This window comes from Erigeron canadensis, chromosome 5, assembly GCF_010389155.1.
Source record: "Erigeron canadensis isolate Cc75 chromosome 5, C_canadensis_v1, whole genome shotgun sequence".
NCBI classification, from domain to species: Eukaryota; Viridiplantae; Streptophyta; class Magnoliopsida; order Asterales; family Asteraceae; genus Erigeron; species Erigeron canadensis.
Genome location: NC_057765.1, coordinates 35,976,250 through 35,996,657, shown reverse-complemented (window position 1 = coordinate 35,996,657; position 20,408 = coordinate 35,976,250). Strand labels below are relative to the sequence as shown.

The 20,408-nt window shown below is 32.6% G+C and overlaps 2 protein-coding genes across 3 annotated transcripts; both read left to right on the top strand.

The window, feature by feature from the left end:
* Window positions 1-674: 674 nt before the first annotated feature.
* Window positions 675-5,162, top strand: LOC122599135 (probable methyltransferase PMT21). Of its 2 annotated transcripts, none has more exons than XM_043771592.1 (8): window positions 675-874; window positions 2,036-2,343; window positions 2,741-2,889; window positions 2,984-3,179; window positions 3,302-3,512; window positions 3,624-4,299; window positions 4,596-4,673; window positions 4,773-5,162. In XM_043771592.1, the coding sequence occupies exons 2-8, from the start codon at window positions 2,059-2,061 to the stop codon at window positions 4,987-4,989; spliced, it is 1,812 nt and encodes a 603-aa protein (XP_043627527.1). In that variant the 5' UTR covers window positions 675-874; window positions 2,036-2,058; the 3' UTR covers window positions 4,990-5,162. The 2 variants fall into 2 exon arrangements, with proteins under 2 accessions (XP_043627527.1, XP_043627526.1); XM_043771591.1 differs by having other exon boundaries at window positions 2,029-2,343.
* An 8,417-nt stretch (window positions 5,163-13,579) lies between these two features.
* Window positions 13,580-19,985, top strand: LOC122602432 (cyclin-dependent kinase F-4). Its single transcript, XM_043775114.1, has 17 exons — window positions 13,580-13,698; window positions 14,593-14,988; window positions 15,088-15,620; window positions 15,707-15,785; window positions 15,869-15,937; window positions 16,013-16,241; window positions 16,352-16,454; window positions 16,573-16,625; window positions 16,730-16,796; window positions 17,543-17,651; window positions 17,916-17,981; window positions 18,082-18,150; window positions 18,248-18,314; window positions 18,391-18,516; window positions 18,734-18,765; window positions 18,882-18,957; window positions 19,571-19,985. Exons 3-17 carry the CDS (start codon window positions 15,613-15,615, stop codon window positions 19,759-19,761), a joined length of 1,344 nt encoding a protein of 447 aa, XP_043631049.1. The 5' UTR covers window positions 13,580-13,698; window positions 14,593-14,988; window positions 15,088-15,612; the 3' UTR covers window positions 19,762-19,985.
* Window positions 19,986-20,408: the final 423 nt, after the last annotated feature.

Here is a 20,408-nt window from a genome sequence, read left to right as displayed (position 1 = left end):
GCGACTTGCTAAGGGGTGTCAAGGAGTTATTGGCATTTGATGAAAGTTTCATTTGCCGTTAAAAAAAACATATAAAGAAGATGGATTCAAGTAGGGAAATGTGCATAAAAAATTTATACTTTCCATATTAAAAGTCTGTCCCCTGATTTTCATGATAAATGTACAAATAATTTATGCACTTTAAACACAGCCTTAAGGGTTGTATTTAGCAAACCCCATTCAATTAAAGTAAAATGTCAAATATGCAATAGTATAGCTTCAAAATCTACCAGTAATTGTACTATATTTTCTTTCTAAAAATAGAAAATAAAAAGAATTTTTCACATGTGGAGTTGTTACATCAAGTAAGATAAAAGTTTATTCTCAACTACAGAAAAATCCTAGATAAGCCCTTAAAGACACACAGCACAAACATAAAGAGAGAAAAAGAAAGAACATTGAACCCATAAATATTTACGGAGTACTTTCTAAAATAACAATAGCAATAGTATAAAAACGAAAAAAGAAAAACAAAAAACAAAATAGAAGTGGGAAATCTAGGAAAAATAAGGACAGCCAAGCAGAAGGTGTAAAACCAGTAACTTTTTAAGGTAATCATATCATATATCGTATATATATATACACACACATCTCATATATCTCGTGTATATATATATACATGCATGTAGGGATGCATATTTGTGTGTGAGGTCAGAGATTATCTTCTCACCCCCCCACTCACATCCTTCTCTCCTTTCTCTTTCTTTCACTGAGATTTGTCATCATATATATTCATTCTCATTGGATCTTATTTCTGAACACTGAAATCCTTTTGCTTGTGCTTGGTGTACTAATCTGTCCCGAATATCTTGGAAACTTATTGACATTTAGTCAGGTACTTACTCATCCCCTGTTTTTTGCTCTGTTTTAATGGTTCTTGTAAGATCTAACAAAAAATAAAAAAGCACAAATCTTTATGATAATTAGTCATGTTGGTTTACATTTTTGTATTGAGTAGATCTGATTTAGTGAAATGGGTCACTTCATTTTTCTTGTTTATATGACTAAGATTTAATGGATATATAATGTGAAGTTCATTAGTACTTTTTTTTTTGGATCTTGGAATAAAAGCAATAACTTTTGACTTGAATTCATGATTTCTAGCTAAACTTTGACAACATTTTGATGTGTTTTATTTGGAATTATATGCTTTTTCTTTAACTTGAGTGATCTTCAAGATCCAACTTTTTTTTCATGAAAATAAAGTAGCAGCTCATTGAGTGCTATTCTAATCAAAGAATCATTGCAAAAGACCAAAACAGTCTCAATCTAACTATTGCTTATTGCACTGGTTGGTAAGAATATATAATACTAAGTTTCTTATGTTATACTCCAATCTTAAATCAATATTAGTGCACATAAATACATAGGTCCCTCAAGATTATTTTTTTTATTGACCTTAAATTTAGGGTCCAAATTTCATGTGATTTGTTTCATAAAGGTGATTCTGACTTTGACATTTGCTAATTAACAAGTTGATAGTAGTGGAGTAATTGCCACCAGATCTTGAATTTTTTGACCCGTTTAATTTTAACTTTATTTGTTTATTTATTTTGCCATAAGGTCTACAATCTACATTGATTTCATGACTTCACTTCAGTCTAATTTAGCTACTAATATTAATACTTCCACTAGCTAGATCCGTACTTGAATTCAAGAAAACAGTTTCTATTTTTAGTAAGCTTTGGGATCTAGCAATCTATGTTTGTCTAAAGTATAATTCTAGTCTATCTTTCTACTTTTGAAGTAACCTTACATTTAGAGCATACATATGTTTGATTTGAATGATGAAACTAAGAGTAATGTTTGTGGGTATTTCTTATATTAGTTAAAGTTTGGATCTTGATTAGATCCAAGTTAATATCTTACATATCACATGTTTATACTTTATAATGTTGTTGATGTTTGTCGGTCCGAGAAAAAGATCTCAAGGGTTTGATTATGTGGATCCCGCATTTGTCATTTTCTCACGTTTTAAGGTTGTTTTAGTTGACAGATTTTGAAAACTAGAAAGCGAAAATGAAGCAAAAGGATGATAATAAGCATGATAAGCCCGCGAGGCCAAATGATAAAAGTTCAAAGGTTGTGCCAATGGGGATTATGTTTGTTGTTTTATGCGGGTTTTCGTTTTATCTTGGTGGGATCTTTTGTTCTAACAACAATGGATTCATGGGTACTGGGGAAGTTGTGAAATCAGTTGAATCTCCCCAAAAGACCGCTTCTACTCCGGTGCAAGTGAAATCTGTTTCGTTCCCGCAATGCAGTGCTGATATGCAAGACTACACGCCCTGCACGGATCCTAAGGTATTGCATGATTGCATCTGGTCAGATCGGGCTGGGTTGACTCGTTAAACATTTTTTACTCTAAACTATTATGTTAAAGATTATATTCTTACAATAATCATTTTTTAAAAATGATTTAAAAGTTTGGATCAGTTTGAAGGAGACATTTGGAGGAGTATCAAGCCGATTGAGGCTTGACTCGTTCCCTATTAGCAAATTTTTAAATAGATTTTGAACTGTTCTTTTTTAGTTATCTTTAACAAATTTTGACCCATTCCCTAACTAGTTTTTTTATTCGACCCTTTTGAGTTATTTAGAACCCAAATCACCCATTCATAGTGAAATGGGTCAAACTTGTCAAATTTTATGAATCTAGTTAGTTGCTTGACAGCAATTGATTTATGGTTTCCCTCAACAGAGATGGATGAAATACGGACGACACAGGCTTACATTCATGGAACGTCACTGTCCACCAGCTTTTGATAGAAAAGAGTGCCTGGTGCCACCTCCTGATGGCTACAAGGAGCCAATCAGATGGCCAAAGAGCAAAAACGAATGTTGGTACAGGTAAAGATTCAATTTTTAGCTAAAATTTGATCAAAATGTAGTCTTGTTCATAAACATTTGATTAATACGGAGTTTAACTTAAATGTATTCTTAGGAACGTCCCATATGACTGGATCAACAAACAAAAATCTAACCAGCATTGGTTAAGGAAAGAAGGGGAGAAATTTTACTTCCCTGGTGGTGGTACTATGTTTCCTAATGGCGTTAGCGCTTATGTTGATCTAATGCAAAATTTGATTCCGGGAATGAAAGATGGCACTGTTCGTACTGCCATTGATACTGGTTGTGGGGTGAGTTTATTGAATACATTATATTCACCAGGACTAGTCCAATCTGAAATGTTGATCAGATCAAAGAATTTTTTTATTTTTAATTGACTTTGGACTAAAATCTTGAATCTTTTGATCTCTAGGTTGCTAGTTGGGGAGGTGACTTGCTTGATCGTGGAATTCTTACCGTTTCTCTAGCTCCTAGAGATAACCACGAGGCGCAAGTTCAGTTTGCATTAGAACGTGGAATTCCTGCCATTCTTGGAATCATATCAACTCAACGTCTTCCATTCCCTTCAAATTCATTTGATATGGCTCATTGCTCCAGATGCCTTATCCCATGGACTGAATTCGGTACTTTCTTAAAACGAAAACTTTTGATACGTAGATTTGCTCTGCACTTATTCTAGAAGCTTATATGATGCCTTCTTTATGTTAATAAAATGCCCGATTAAATGTTTTCAGGTGGAATTTACCTTCTTGAAGTACACAGAATCCTTCGTCCAGGTGGCTTTTGGGTCCTATCTGGCCCTCCAGTAAACTATGAGAACCGTTGGAGAGGGTGGAACACAACAGTCGAAGAACAAAAATCTGACTACGAGAAGTTACAAGAACTTCTAACTTCAATGTGCTTTAAGTTATACAACAAGAAAGACGATATTGCTGTGTGGCAAAAGTCCTCAGACAACAGCTGCTATAAACAGCTTGATACTCCTGACAACTACCCACCAAAATGTGATGATGGAACCGAGTCTGATTCAGGCTGGTATACCCCATTGAGACCTTGTGTTGTGGTCCCAGACCCGAAAAACAAGAAATCTAGCTTAAAGTCAATTGCAAAATGGCCCGAAAGGTTGCATGTGGCTCCAGAACGGGTAGCTGATGTTCGTGGTGGAAGTGATGGTGCATTTAAACACGATGATACAAAGTGGAAGAGTAGAGTGAAGCACTACAAAAAGCTGCTTCCGGCTCTTGGAACCAACAAAATCAGAAATGTTATGGATATGAATACAATTTATGGTGGTTTCGCTGCAGCTTTAGTTGAGGATCCACTTTGGGTTATGAATGTCGTCTCTTCATATGCCCCCAATACACTTCCGGTGGTATTTGATAGGGGTCTCATCGGAACTTTCCAAGATTGGTAAGTTCACACTGAGTTTAAAGGTGACACAACAGGTGTAGCTGGTGGGTTGGGTTGACTGGTAACACTTTTTTCTTACATATCTCAAAACATAAACAGAGGATTTTATCAAGTTAATTTGGGTCATCTGTTGGCCCATTTTAACCCTTTTCCTTCTTAAATAAACATATAATTCAACTCAGTCATATAAGTGAATTCAGTCATAAGTAAATGGGTTGAAATTACTACATCCTGTAAAAAAAATCTTACAACTTTGTTTGTTTCTATGTGAACTAACCCGTTTGCGCCTTTCTTAGGTGTGAAGCGTTCTCAACATATCCTAGAACATATGATCTTCTTCATGTGGATGGCCTTTTCACAACCGAAAGCCATAGGTAAGCTATTGATTCCTGCTTATGTTCTTCAACTATATCGATTTCAGTCAAAGTTTATATAGCTCTTTTGCCATGATTGACTTTGACTTTTTCGTGTAGGTGTGAGATAAAACATGTACTATTGGAAATGGACCGAATATTAAGACCAAACGGATATGCTATCATTAGAGAATCGAGCTATTATGTAGATGCAATTGCCACATTAGCTAAGGGAATGAAATGGGGTTGTCGAAAAGAAGCCACAGAGTACGATATAGAGACCGAGAAGGTTTTGATTTGCCAGAAGAAACTTTGGTACTCAAAGCAGAGTTCATAGTAGTCCAAAAAGCGACTTTATTTTTTCATCTTAAGATAAATTTGATTTAATTGCAACGGGCATACGTAACAAGTGTAAGTTTTCGATATCTTGAAACACAAAAATCATTTGATTTTTATTTTCGATACGTATAATCTTTTGATGAACATCAGGAGAAAGAAATAGTTGCTTAATAGTTTTGTTGTAACAATATTTTAAATTTATTTAATTTTCTTATTGTTGTATTCTGTTAAAGCTGCTGAAACAAATGTAAGGCACACATTTATATCCGAGTAATGTAAAACTTTTATAGCATAAATTATACTACTTGCAAGATGTAAAACCTTATAGCATATTGTTTTGAGATACAAATTATGATTGGTCTGTATTTTGTAGCATTGGCCAGGAGACTATATATTTTTCCATTTTATATTTGATTAGTGTATAATTCTCTTTGCAAAAGGTAAGAAATAACTTTAGTAACAATAAGGTTTGGCAAACATACACCTATAAACTGATCCACATCAAGGATCTGTCACTTTAAACACACCTGGGGTATCATCATTCTTTTGGAGTTATAGCATGTAACGTGCTACCACATGTGTGGTGGCCTGGTGGGCGTGTGAACCATACCGTAGGTAGTGCAATGGCACATGGTTATGGTTATCCCCCATGAAGCCGAGTGATGGATGAGGAAAGGTGGGTAATGTACTAATGTAGGGTGTGATCCACACATTGATATGGGGTGGTGAAAGACGTAAGAACGTTTTTGATGACATGGCAGTGTGACGATAGTCCGAGGGGCTCAAGTGCTCAACACACTATTTTGGCAAGTTGTTTATACAACTTTCAATGAGTGATAACTAGCTAGAGTAAGTGAATAAGACTATATGCTGGTAGGTTGCTACGGCTGGCTGTAGTTGTATCATATGCAATTTACATTCATAAGTCACAATACCAAGAATTTCTACTAGCTACATTTTACTCGGAGATGGCTCATGGCTTGTCCTAACCAATGTTTTGTTGGGCTTAATGGTCCCAGCAATAAGACAAGAAGATGGCCCACGATTCTCATGTAATTTGTCTGCTCCAACCTTGTAGAACCCTTGAATTGTCATCTCTAGAACTTGTTGTTGGGACCATGATCAACTACTTACGAGTGTTTATGATCACAAGATTTAGGCCCTCATTGTAATACATAATAAAAACAAGCTAAGATTAGTTCCCACAAATATTCAAAAGATGTCAACGGGATTTGGTGTGATCTTTGAGCTTGAGAACTGGATTTGAGTCTCACTTTTCATATTTGTAGGGATGATTTAACGGTAGTTTTTCAGAAGCCCTTGATTGTATCTCACGCATTCATGTAGTTTATAAACAATATATAAATTGTCGTTTCTTGAACTTGTTACTGGGAAACAATATATAAATTGTCGTTTCTAAACTTGTTACTGGGACCATGATCAATTACTTATTTATGATTACAAGAAATTAGGCCCTCATAGCAATAGAGTCATGTTGTATTAGAACAAGCTTTGATTAGTTCCCACAAAAATTCAAATGATGTCAATGGGGTTTAGTATGATCTTTGAGCTTGAAAATTGGGTTTTTGAGTGTCACTTTTCACATTTGTAAGGATAGTTTATTGAGGAAAGGTTAGGTAAAGCATGCAGTACCTATCTTAGGTAAAGCAGAGGGTGACTATGTAAAATTCAGGGGAAGTTTATGTAAAATTCAAGGGGGGTTATGTATGTTTATTAAATTCAAAGGTTTAATATGTAACTTTTTTTAATGTGGCAGTACCTAAGTTTAGGTAAAGTCTGCAGTACGGATCATTTTCCCTAGTTTATTAGTGGCTTTTCAGAAGCTCTTAGTTGTATTCAAGGCATTCATGTAATTAGAAGTAAGAATATGATAAATTGTCGTTAAAAAATTAAGAAACAAAACAAAGAAAATAAAAATCAAAAGATGTGTGCCTTTGGATGATACAGATCACGTTTTGTTCCTTTGTATCACGTGAGTAAATTGATTTGGCCCAGTATGTCCATTTTAACCGACAGCCCAATCTTCTCTAAGGATTGGGATGGGAGAGACGAGATCACTCGCAACTTGCAAGGGGTTAAATGTCACCCAAAACACGTTCAATTTTTTGTGTGAGAATAAAAAGTTTTACCGTGTAAATATTACCTATATAAAAGTTTTAAGTTAGTGAACGCAATTAACTATTTTTTAGGTAGTAGATTGAACTAGTTGTAACTAAAGAAACTTATAAATTAAACTAGCAGAGTACTTGTAACGGGATCTTTTTAAAAACAACGATTAAATGTGAAAATCTTGTGAGTAGTGGTAGTGATGGTAGCGCGTCATGCATGTGTATGCGTGTGCTTGGGAGAAGTCTTAAAGAGATATTAAGAAACATCATAATTTGAAAAAGGTTTTCCTTGGAAAGATACATTATTGGGATTGTTAATAAGGATCTATAATATCTAATAATTTTGAGGTTATCTGATTTTAAGATAAAAACATGTTAAATTACATTTTGTTTCGGTATAACTTACAAACTAATGACAAATTTCAATAAAAAGATCATACCCAAAGTATTATACACAACCAAAACTATATGTTTAGTTATTTACTTACATAAATATCTCTTCCATTTTAATTTTTAACAACGTCAATAAAATTTCCATTGCCCGAATCTTCACCCATGGATAACTTACAAATTTAAGTGTGTTTTTGGATGTTGGGCCGTCTTGTTAAAGCTAGATCAAATGGATCTTATAATTCATGTGAATTTTTACTGAAAAGTAATACATACATTGATACATATTAATGTGAGTGAAAACGTGAACATATTCAATCATAATTTCACAAAAGGCTATTTTAAAAGTTTTTTTAAAAAATTTCTTTTACAACATACTTTTTATATCATTTCACATGTTAATGAACAAAAAAACATATGATCTAATACATAATCTGAGAGTTCTCATATATATATATATATACATATATATATATATAATATAGGATTAGCTATTTCATAAAGTAACTAAAAAAAGTTAGCTTTCACTAGAGGTTTTATCTATATTCCTTTATAATAATTATCAACCCCCAACTTTAGAGAAGTGTTAGAAAATAGTTAGATGCAAAAGTACTAAATTATCCTAAATAAACACCCTCTATGAAAAGGGTTATTAGAGATTACCAAATTTGCTCTTAATGAATTACTTTACACTTTAGAACCTTATCTTGCTATTTTATAATTTAAGTCCTTATATTTTAAAATATTTCCACTATGAACATTACATCAACTTACATAGTTACATTACTCGACAACAATTGTCGATGTCATCATCACCCGTCACCGATGTCACTAGACCGTCGTCGCCGTCACCGCCGCCGCATTGCGCGGGTACTATGTTAGTGTGATGTAAATGAAATACTACTAGTTCTTTTGTATGGAAATTCTACTAGTTAATATTTAATAAAATTGGTTACATGTATTAACAACCCGTAAGTGTGACAGTGCTTTTAACTTCTTGAAATTTACTTTTGGAAAATCAGTTACATACTTACATGTATAATGTATTAACCACGTATAAGGCCTAACACGTTCAGTTTAAAATAAGACCTTTTTATTAGTACAATTTACTTACATCAACTAAAAAAATTGGTAATACACTATATTTTTGATACAGAGTATATTGGGTAATGTACTAGTTTTAGTTATTTGATGCGAATGAGTTTTCAACTAAGATGTATATAATTTTAATAAAAATATTTTTGTGACCATTTTTTGATTTTTTTTATTAAATATTACATACAGTATTCTATACTCCGTATTAATTAAAAAATAGGTGTGTCAAATTATTTGATAAAGAAAATAGTCATAACACATAAAGGAAGTGGAAAGTTTTTTTTGGTGTTGTCGTTGTAAATGTTGGGTTGTAATTAGGTAACGTGGGGTTCATGGATTTTTGATGATTTTGGTTTGTGACGGGCCACCCAATTATTAGGTATTTCATCATTCGCTTATCTCAAGTTCAAATTAAATGTATAAAAAGTTAAAAATATGTGTGTCTTTTAATTTTACTTTTTAGCCAGATATATACACGCACGATACGACGTCAATAATGGTAACAACAATGCTTTGGTGGTATCGGCGACAGGTGGTAACGTCGACGATGGTGATGGGCTTATTAGTGAAAAAATAATTGATGTAAAATAGTATGGTGTAATTATTTCATGAGTTGAGTGATTGTGTTGTAAATTGTTTTCATTAAAGGTATTATATTAGGTGAAATGGAAAAATATAACTAATTGTTGAGAGATAAATTAGTTAGATTAAAGACTTTTATGAAAGATTAAGAGGAGTTCACTTTATAAAGGAGTTTAAAAATATTAGATATCCACAAGGTTAGCTTAGTGGTAGTATGCAAAATAAAAACACAAATCGGGAATTTCTAGTGAATCAAAAGATAATCTTCATATTTTTGGTTTTTTGTTTTTGTTTTTTTTTTTTAAATGACAAAGTAGAAAAAAGTTTATCCTTACAAAAATAGTAAGTAGAAAAGCATGACCTAACAAATTTTAATCTGAAAAATAATTCACACAGCATAACCAATTAACCATCAACATGACCTTTACCTAACTCTTGCATATTATTAGATAATTAATAATTAAAATGGAAACAATTAATTAGTGGTCAGATGTATCCTCTAAATTCACTATGTGAGCCTCAAGTTTTTCCTTCAGGTTTCGGGTTCGAATTAGGGGTTTCTTATTTCAAGGTATTTTTCATGATGAGGAGGTTGGAGGTCTAGCCATTGCTGGTTAAAATTGTCTTCAACACGTCTGAATCAAAATTAACTTTACAAAAAAAAAAAAAGAATTTTAACAAGTATAATGGAGTATAGATACCTTATGCAACTCAAAAAGCTTCAGGCCTCATACTTATAGCGTTATAGATATATTTGTTTAATACCTACGCACGATAAAGTCTACAATTTCAACTCGAAAATTCCTTAAAAAAATACAAGTAAAAAAGATAGATGTCATCACATTCTTTTTATTAATTTATATATATATTATCTTCTTAAAATCATATGAATATTACATGTGCATTTAACTAAATTTTTTTAGTAATCATGCTAGCTTATTAACCTGCATAATACGTTGATAACTTTAAAAATATGTTATGATACAATTGTTTAGATGACGGAATTGTAAAACATCATGTACGGATCATTAGAATTTTAAAAAAATAATAAACAAATTTATTCAAAAAAATTATGATATCATGAATACCAAAAACATAAATTGCAATAAGTTAAGTAAAATATAGTTATGACATCATAAATTAATTAATAACCAAAACAAATAATCTTCAAGGGAGGATTTGAAGGCGCCTAATAAACTAATTTATAAAATGTTGAACTCATTGTACTATCTTTTATTTAATATAATTTTTTTTGATTAATCCGGATGTCATATTGTTATGATATTTTGTTTATGAATTAGATGTTTATTATCACTAGTCATGTACTGTATTATTGTTTGTCTTTGTCCTTTTTTGCCAAATCGAAGCTGGATGTGGCCATGTGGGGAACACCTACCGTAACGTTTATTCGAAACAAATTTTGGATAGTTTTCTTGGAACAAATATCTACCGGTCATGCTAACATTCACATATAGTGGACCTTAACTTGCAAACTTACCGTTAATTATTATTAGAGAAATAGTGATAGTATAAACCAGCAAAATACTAGTCACATGCCTGGACCGATGATGGCGGCAAAAACGACGAAAACGGCGGCGAACACTTCCTACATTTTTCGGAGTGGATTATTGTGTGTGTGTGGGGGGGGGGGGGGGTCCTGGGTGGTTCAAGCTACTCATACTCACCAATTGCATATCATAATTATGTCTCGAATGTTAAATACTAACTATTATCTCGCTGTTCAAAATGAAAAAAATTACGACACTAAATGGTAGATCTGTCCAAATCGATATTAGACATTACATGCAACACTAAACAATACTGAATATTAATTCATTAATTGAACATTATACTATATACTGTATATGTATATGTACAGTCTCGGTCCTGAATTTTCAGGGCTAGGCATGCAAAATATGCCCATACAGAAATAAAACCAAAATGGATTGATGCATGATTCGATCGACTCATAATCACAAACATAAATTTGATAGTCATATCAAGTTAATATATATTACTATATTACAAAATATCGAATTACAGAATAACATATTTACACACTTTTTAAAATCCATTATTGATTTCATATAAGACAAAAAAAAATTTAGAGTTTTCATATACGAGTAATTTTTAAAGGTTCTCACAAAAGTATATATGTGAATGTATAACAAGAAAACATATTCATTCTATGTATGTATTATGTAGTACAAATTTATATATGTACTTTTACTATGATTTATGTGTATCTAATATGTTTTTAAATGTAAATACTTTGTTAAATAAAGATTTAAGATGAATTTATAGAGTTTGATTGGAAGATAGCATTATTGTAATTACTGCTTTGTATGAAAAAAAATTTCCATTTTATTTTATAATTACTACTTATAGTCTTATATGCAAATATAATTTACCTTAATACATTTGATTTTTAAAACTAAGTATAGATGACAACATATTTTATTTCAAAAACATATTAAAAGAGTATAACATTAAGGTTAAAATGGAAAATCTGTTAAATGTAAAGGGTTAATTTTAACGTATTCAAAAAATACAAGGTTACAAGTTAAGAATGAAAGAAAAATGGCATCATATTGCCTTTGTCTTTCTCGCACTAAACTGGCCTGCAATTCTCTTTGCCATTAAAGCTCGTAGACTGCTTTTTTCAATTTTATGTCTAAATGAATCTTATATGTTAAAGTTTTGATGCCTAATAAATCTAATATAACCATAACTTCGACTGAAAATTGATGCCCGCAATTTTTTCGATTTTCTTGATGCTCCGGGCTGTCGCCCTCTTCGCTCGGAATCAGGGCCGACCCTGCTCACATGTTAACAAATGGGTTTTTATAAGGTTTTGAAAAAACTTTCTTCTGCAACATATATTTTTATAACGTTTCACATGTGAAGGAAAAAAAAACATGTGATCCAATACATAATTTAAGAGTTCTTACAAAAAAATGGGTTTTCATAATAAGGGTCCCATATATATATAACACTCCGGTAATAATACTCTTAAAATAAGAACGGTGAGAACACTTAAAAACATCATTTCGATGCATTGAAAGTCCATAAAACTAACATAGTGCATAACTAATCATCATTATTTAAGTGTTTAACAACACATTGATCCGTAAAAATCCAAAAAATCACGTTTTTTTGTTGGATGCATCATTTTGATGAATATGCATCTAAGATAGATGCACTAAACCAAAAACATGATTTTCTCGATTTTGACAGACCAGTGTGTTGATAAATACTTTAATAATGATAATTAGTTATGCATATGTTAGTTTTATAGACTTTTAATGCATCAAATGTAGTTTTTCAGTGTTCTTATTTGTCTGTCCCTATATATATATGAATATATATAGGGTAACACTCCGGTGAGAACACTTTTAAAATAAGAACGGTGAGAACACTTAAAAACATCACTTTGATGCATTAAAGTCCATAAAAGTAACATATGCATAACTAATTATCATTATTTAAGTGTTTAGCAACATATTGATCTGTAAAAATAAAAAAATCACGTTTTTTGTTTTGTGCATCCATCATGGATGCATATTCATCAAAATGATGCATCCAACAAAAAAAGTGATTTTTTCGATTTTGACGGATCAATATGTTGTGAAAAAAAAGACTTATTTAAAAGAAAAATCTTTTGAATGAGTGAATGTAATTGGGTCGAATAACTTATGAGATGAGAGACTTCAGAATGACCATCCTTTTAAACAAAAGCATATTTTCAACGTATACACAAAAAAGTTTTTGATAAATTAAAGTAATACATAGGCAAACTTGAACATGACAAAATAAAAAAAACTTTTGAATTTGTTTTCATTAACAATGTTCATAAAAATAAATGGTTTTTTTTTTAATTATCTATACTATATTATAGAGAAAATAACATTTTATTTTTTGAAATGTTGTAAAATATGTAATATTCCTTAACACTTATTAAAATATTTTCACATTCAATAACTCCTAAACACTAATAATTAAATTATCTTATCAATAATTTGTTATTTAAAATGTCTCTATTAGCTCTTTACATGAAGTATCTATACCAATCGACGCCGTTTTCGCCATCAATAGTCTCTCCTACCACCACACCGTTGCCGCCACGACCACCACCGCATTTTGTTAAAAAAATTTTGGTATTTAGTTTACTTGTATTTGCTTGAAAACCCAAACAATAAGTAAAGGATCTCAAAAATAAGAAACTATAAACAATTATTTTATTTCCTTCATAAAAAAATAAGTACAATAATTAGGTTATCATTATATTTGCTTCGTCAACAAACAATCCAAAGAAGACAAATACTTACATTACATTTACATGACACACTTATTTATTACACAAAAACAAAACACAAAGAAAGAGACGGTGGGGGTGAGACAAGTCTCTTCTTCTTCTCATCTATATCTATCTATTATATCTATCTATCTATATATATATATTTCAATCGCCTCTGTGGCTACCTTTACCTTCTATGCCGTTTTCCTTTCAGGTCTATATCTATATCTCACCGTTTTCAATCTGATTAATATTCGTTCAGTTCCTTTTTCTGTTTCAGATCTGGATTTTTTTTGGTCGCTTTGCTTTTAATTATTAAATTTGTGTGATTTGATTTACAGATGGATTTATTAGGAACTGGTTGTATTAATTGATAGTTGTTATTATTAATTTTTTGTGATTTGATTTGATTTGATTAGATTTACAGCTGGATTTATTAGGAACTTTGTGTATTAATTGTTTTTTTTTTATTTTTATTATGATAAAAGTTTGTTATTAGATATGATTTACAGCTGGAATTGTTAGGAATTATGTGTATTATCTTTTAAAATTTTTTATTCAAGATTTGTTGAATGGGATGATGTGATGATAAGTTAGGTAATGACGTATCGAAATTAGGTAATTTATTTTTCACTTATAGATTTGCTAGACAACAATAATGGAAATCATGATTCTCTACATATTTTGGATCATTTTTCTTTTCATTACGTTATGGTGCTAGGATTTCGTTTTGGAGCCCGGTTAGGTATAATTGTCTTTAATAGTGATCTTTTGCGAAATCAATACACTCTCTCGACATGTCTTTTTTAAGTGATCTCGAAGACTTACTTGATCAACTCAAATGGGACTTCACTTTAGCAAAACACATGTACTTCTTTTGCCTGTTATAGTTACTTGCTCATCAATTTTTGGTTTGTAACGTCTTAAAGATAAATCAATATGCGTCAAAATGTTAACTTTGAGGTAGTTATGAAACTTATCAGTTTATTTTTTACAAGTTGAAAGTCGGTGTGTATGGTTGGACGATACTCTGCTCTTTATTTATAGCTGTGCGTATGTCTTTGTAAGTTTAGATGAACCTAACTGCTATCTTTTTTTTTGTTGGCAGTTTGTAAAGGTTTTATTTCCATCTGAGACATGGATCAAGCATGCCCCTGGTCAGATTGTTTCGAAAATCAGTCTTTCTCCCTCCACAAAGTGCTTGATTGGCGTTCTCTCATCCCTGGACGTTTTCTTCTTTTTTCCTTTGTTAACTGCACCTAGTGAGTATCCTGTAAACTATCGTTCAAGCGGGTGTGATGCAAGTTTTTAATAAGATAGGTGTTGGATCTTTTAGTAAACTTTGACAAGTTAGCTAATTTCTTTATTAAGCAAGATACATACTCGAATTCTCTTGCTTAAATAAGAAAGTGTTCATCTTGTTTCTATTAATGTCCTCCTTCAACAACACCGATGCGTTGCTTATACATTAGTTGCCCCCAAAAAGTATCCAAGACCATATGAGGTTAGGGTTTAATACTGTCTCTGTATGTTTTCACATATTTTTTTTATTCCTTTTTGGTTGACTTAAGTTCCTACGCTCATCTATGCTTTCTTAGTGCAGGGCCGAAGGTTGTTTGTAAATAATGAGTTATGTATACGCTGTTAATTACTGGATAAGATTATGTCATTAGCAAGGATTTTCCTCTTCTTAAGGATACCGGTTAGATTTACATAAAAGTGTTGGCTGAAAGATTTTGCAACAGAATCGATAGGATAAAGGAGGTACCATTTCAAGTCCGAGATAGTTTCTGGAGGCTTTCTTTTTGGCTACAAATCTTATACTCAAATAAGCATCAAGATGCCCTGCAGTTCTCAGTTCGTTTTGCTTTGTTTGCCTTTTCAATGTCTGGGTGTCATTGATCCAGTGTTTTTAATGAATAAGGCTGTGAAGCCTGTCTATCAGAAGCATACCCTTCTATTACTCATGCATCAAGAAAGTTGAGGGTATATCCTGCTAGAAGAGCCCGGCAATAGTTTATTATATTTAGGTCTTATAGTTTTTTCAGAGATTAAGTTTGTGGTTTCATCTTCTGTGTTTTTGTCCCTTCTTCGTAAATAAGGTGTTACAAGCAGTTGCTTACCCAAAATGGATAGGTGAGCTGACTCTTATTTGTGATTTAGCTCATTAATGATTTGAACTTTGAAATCATGATTAAGCCATTAAGTTTGTATTTGTGCAGATACAAGGTAATTAAGGAAGTTGGTAATGGAAGCTTTGGGGTGGTTTGGAGAGCTTTAAATAGGCAGAATGGTGAAGTGGTAAGTCTTTCATTACTCAACGCGGAAACATTTGTCTAATGTATGAGTGACTGTTTCTTAAAGTTGATTTGTTGCTTTTATAGGTTGCAATTAAGAAAATGAAGAGAAAGTATTATTCATGGGAAGAATGCATAAATTTGAGAGAAGTCAAGGTAACTACACTTTTTTTTTATCTCATTTTCGGATGCTTTTTATGAAAATGAATTAACATTATGCTCTCTTGGCAGTCATTGCGTAAGATGAATCATCCGAATATTGTGAAGCTCAAGGAGGTCATCAGAGAAAATGACATCTTATATTTCGTGTTTGAGTACATGGAATGCAGTCTCTACCAACTTATGAAAGATAGAGTGAAGCTTTTCTTGGAAACAGAAATTAGAAACTGGTGCTTTCAAGTGTTTCAAGGCCTTGCATATATGCATCAGCGTGGTTACTTCCATCGTGACCTTAAGCCAGGTGATTAATACACATCTGTTACTCATTTTTGGAGCTCATAAGTGGATGCATTCTAAGTGTTCTTTAGTATGTTTCTGTGCTGAATGCTTTATTTTCTGTTTCTGCTGCAGAGAACTTTCTTGTCTCCAAAGATGTAATAAAAATAGCTGATTTTGGTCTTGCTCGTGAGATCATTTCACAACCCCCATATACTGAGTATGTTTCAACACGCTGGTGAGTTATCTTCTCTTTATCCCGTATATCTTACTGTTTACCTCTAATACATTTATGCAGTCTTCATTTTCTGCCAACAAGCTTTGTGGTGATTAGTTGCTGAAATGTAATTTTACAGGTACCGTGCTCCTGAGGTTCTTCTCCAATCACCAACATATGGTTCTGCAGTTGGTGAGTGGATCTGTGGATGTATCATATAGGTCTTATATGAGTATATCTTAGAATGTAATTGACTTTATGTGGAACTTAGCTTGTTATTGTTCTTCCAATCTCAGACATGTGGGCAATGGGAGCCATTATGGCTGAATTATTTACTCTCCGGCCACTTTTCCCAGGTTCAAGGTGTGTTGCCAGTTCTTCACTTCTAGTTCATTAAGTTTGTGCAAATCTTGTCATCATTGTAAAAGCAACGGTTCATAGATTTTTTGCTGGTGTCATTTCCTTGTAAATGATTTTAGGTTAGGAGTTCCAAAACATAGGGGCTCAAGAAAGGGGAATCCCTAAATTTATATAATGTTCTCTTGGCATAATTCATGTATCTTTTAGACTACCAAGTATGACCTCAAGGACATTTTATTCTCAGCCAATTATCGTGCTCTGCTTTTTTTTTTTTGACTAGTCGTCAATGCATATACTGATTGAGATTTTATATACCAATTCATGAAGTTGTACCGAGTCAGTTATTTACTAAAACTATAGTATTATAGTCTGTAGTGTGTTCAAATATAACTATTTGAGTAGTCACATAGTTGTCTTATAATGTTTAAGCCGAAACATGTCATACTAATCATGATTGCTGTCTTATGTCGTTTATTGTAAGTTGGACTTACGAGTGTACCCTAAAGAGTTACTTGTAACTACAAATGTTTTTTTTGTGTAATATTTTGTACATACCAGCATAAACAACATAAGCACATCTTTAAATAAACTTTTTAGTGTATTCATTGCAAGTCTGGAAGCAAGCCCGTGGTTCCCTAATCTGATTGTATTATTTGCTAAATTAGAGTTGAAAAGAACTGTGTAATGAACAGTATGTTGATTAAAATATTATATGATAATATGTCTTATTATCCTTTTTGCATCTGTAGTGAAGCAGATGAAATTTATAAAGTTTGCAGTGTGATCGGGAGCCCAACAGAAAACTCATGGGCCGAGGGACTTGATCTTGCAAGCAATATTAGTTATAAGTTTCCAGAGGTAATTTCTCCTTTCTCAAGCAATCAGGATCTCCCTGGACATGTAGGATTCTGTAATTTTCATAATTTATTCTTTTTTTGTATTTCTTTTCTTTGTTAGACATGTCTTTTTGTAATACTAAATCAAGTATTTGGTTTTTTCTGATTTTTGAAATGAATCAAAAAGTTGGTTCCTTCATGCTGCTCAACTAATGTGATCTTTAGACGTTTCATATTGTGACCATAATTTCCAGGATTTTTAATTCTCTCCTAATATCATTTGCAGCTTGCTGGCGTAAATCTTTCTTCATTGATACCTTCTGCAAGCAAGGATGCAGTTAATCTGATTGCAGTAAGAGTTTTTTTCTATGCTTCAGTACTATTACAAGTTTTCAACATGTAGCATAACTGTGTTTGGGGCTAAAGTTTGTTACTTTTATTGTTCTATGTAGTCGCTTTGTTCTTGGGATCCATGTAAGAGGCCAACAGCCTCAGAAGCTCTTCAGCATCCTTTTTTTCAGGTAGAAATCCCCAAATCACAATAGATCCCTCAGGAACTGTTTTAAAGGATTAAATTATACTTGAAGATTACTCACTTCTTGTTCTTGAACTCTGCAGAACTGTTATTATGTTCCACCCTCTCTTCGCCCCAAAACTACTATTGCTAGGACGCCTCCTCCATCTGGTCTGTTGATTTGCCTGATACCTTGTTTTTCAGTGTCATGTTGAACATTATAGTGATTAATTTAGTATAATTGCAGCTGGTTTAAGTGGGAGAAGGATTGTGGAACAGAAATGTGCCAAGAAATATACCGGGTCTTTGCCGAACTCAAAGCCAGTTAGCAATGTTACTTCATCTGCCAAAGTGCATGCATCACTAAGCACAGGTACATATTTCTAAGTTAGCAACTGTTAGAAGTGGCAATTTTGACTTATCTATGGATGGGCAGTGTGCTTGATTTCTAACTGGCAGATGGGTAAATCAAAATAGTTAATTTAATGGGAACACATGTCAAATGGATATGGTCTTGTTGTACATAATTAGAGTGTTAGTTGGTCTTCAATCTTCATTTATTCTCACATACTGTTTGAAATATATTGCAGGCGTGCAACGTAGATTGGAAATGAATCGACAGGTGAGTCTGATTACCAGTTACTACCTGAAATATTACCTCAGGTTCTCAGCCAGTATGTATTCTTTGTTTGTATTGATCTTGTTTTTAATTTCTTCCTTTATTAATTTTTGTTTTAGGACGGAGCAAATGAAAAGGCAAATAAAACTCCTGTCAGACAACCAAAATACCAGCCACCTATTAAAAACACTCCAAGTAAGGATGTCTTCATTTTATTAGCACTGTGGCAAACATATTTTCCCCATGTGTGTTAATGATCCTTTGTTATATCAACTTGAATCTTAAGAACAATAACTTGCTGATTTATGGTTGAATCGGATTTCAAGGTGAAACTTTGTATGCCTTCATTTTTGTTATTTTCTATAGTTAAATCTGATTAAGTAGTTTATATAAGTGTAACGTAGTATACTTGACGGTGTAAAGTGCTAGAGTTTCCCAACATTTCCACAAGCCCTTGTTCATATGTAGTCTGGTGATTTCAGTCCATTTACTTTAGAATAGTCGATTTAAGTAGTATCTAGGTGCACATATAGCAGTGGAAACTTTCCACAAATGTGTGGATTTTGGTTTGTTTACTTAGAATAGGTTGATTCGTGTCATGTTCTTTTTTATATCTATTATTATCACTTTCAGGTAGAAGATCTTTAGTCTCGCCCTTGTTTGCCACATCTACATGAAATTTGTGATAGAACTGTTTTTGTTCAACATGACTTTATCTAAGAGATATAGTCCTGCCCTCTTTTTTATATCTATTATTTGAATGTTAGTGTTTGAATCCATATGCCAAATAATGTGTTTAATGTATCAGGAGGAATGTATATGGGAAAGGGAAGGGGGATTGGCGATACAGCTGAAAGATTGGGAAATATTTCAATTGGTACGGGAAGAAGTGCACCCAAGCAGATTAATCCACCACCAATGAAAGCTGGAGTGGCGAATGGTAGATCAGACTTGTTTGCTGGAAGGTCTCAAGTCTATAGCAGCAAGGTGGCAGGATGACATTCCAGCATATGGCTGCCTCAAATCTACCAAAACATGTTAACACACACAATATACTTTACTACATTTTGTGTTTCTGCTTGTGAGAAAGTTCTTGTACTAGTGTTAGTAAATCGTAACTGGCCTTATCCCTCACCTGTAGGGAGAGGGGTCTGGAAAGAAGTGTTTTGTGTTTGTCTTGTCAGTCTTATTTCTATATCATTAAGTGGGGTTTTTATTCGTTATTTTTTATGGCAACTTTCAATAATGTGCTCAATCAAGAATAAATTTTATATATTTGTTTACAAATAATAATAGTTGTTTTCTGCACACAGAGAGACCCATATGCTTTCTTAATGTTGTGTTATGTCATAGGGAGTTTCTATGCCATAATAGGGGTGATTGTCAACTATGCTAAAAGATGCTAATGCATAGGGAGTTTTTAATTTTTTGAAACGGTTGAAAATCCATAAGGATTCAAGACTTTAATATACAAATGCGAAATTGCAACAGTTCAATATAAATGAATGAAGATATTAGATATGAGGCTTTAATTAAAAAAAGAGTAATAATAAATGATGATATGAGGCTTTAATAAAAATATAGCAAATGTACTAAAACTAAATAAATTATCACTCAGATTGACAATGCTACTATCTTGATGATGA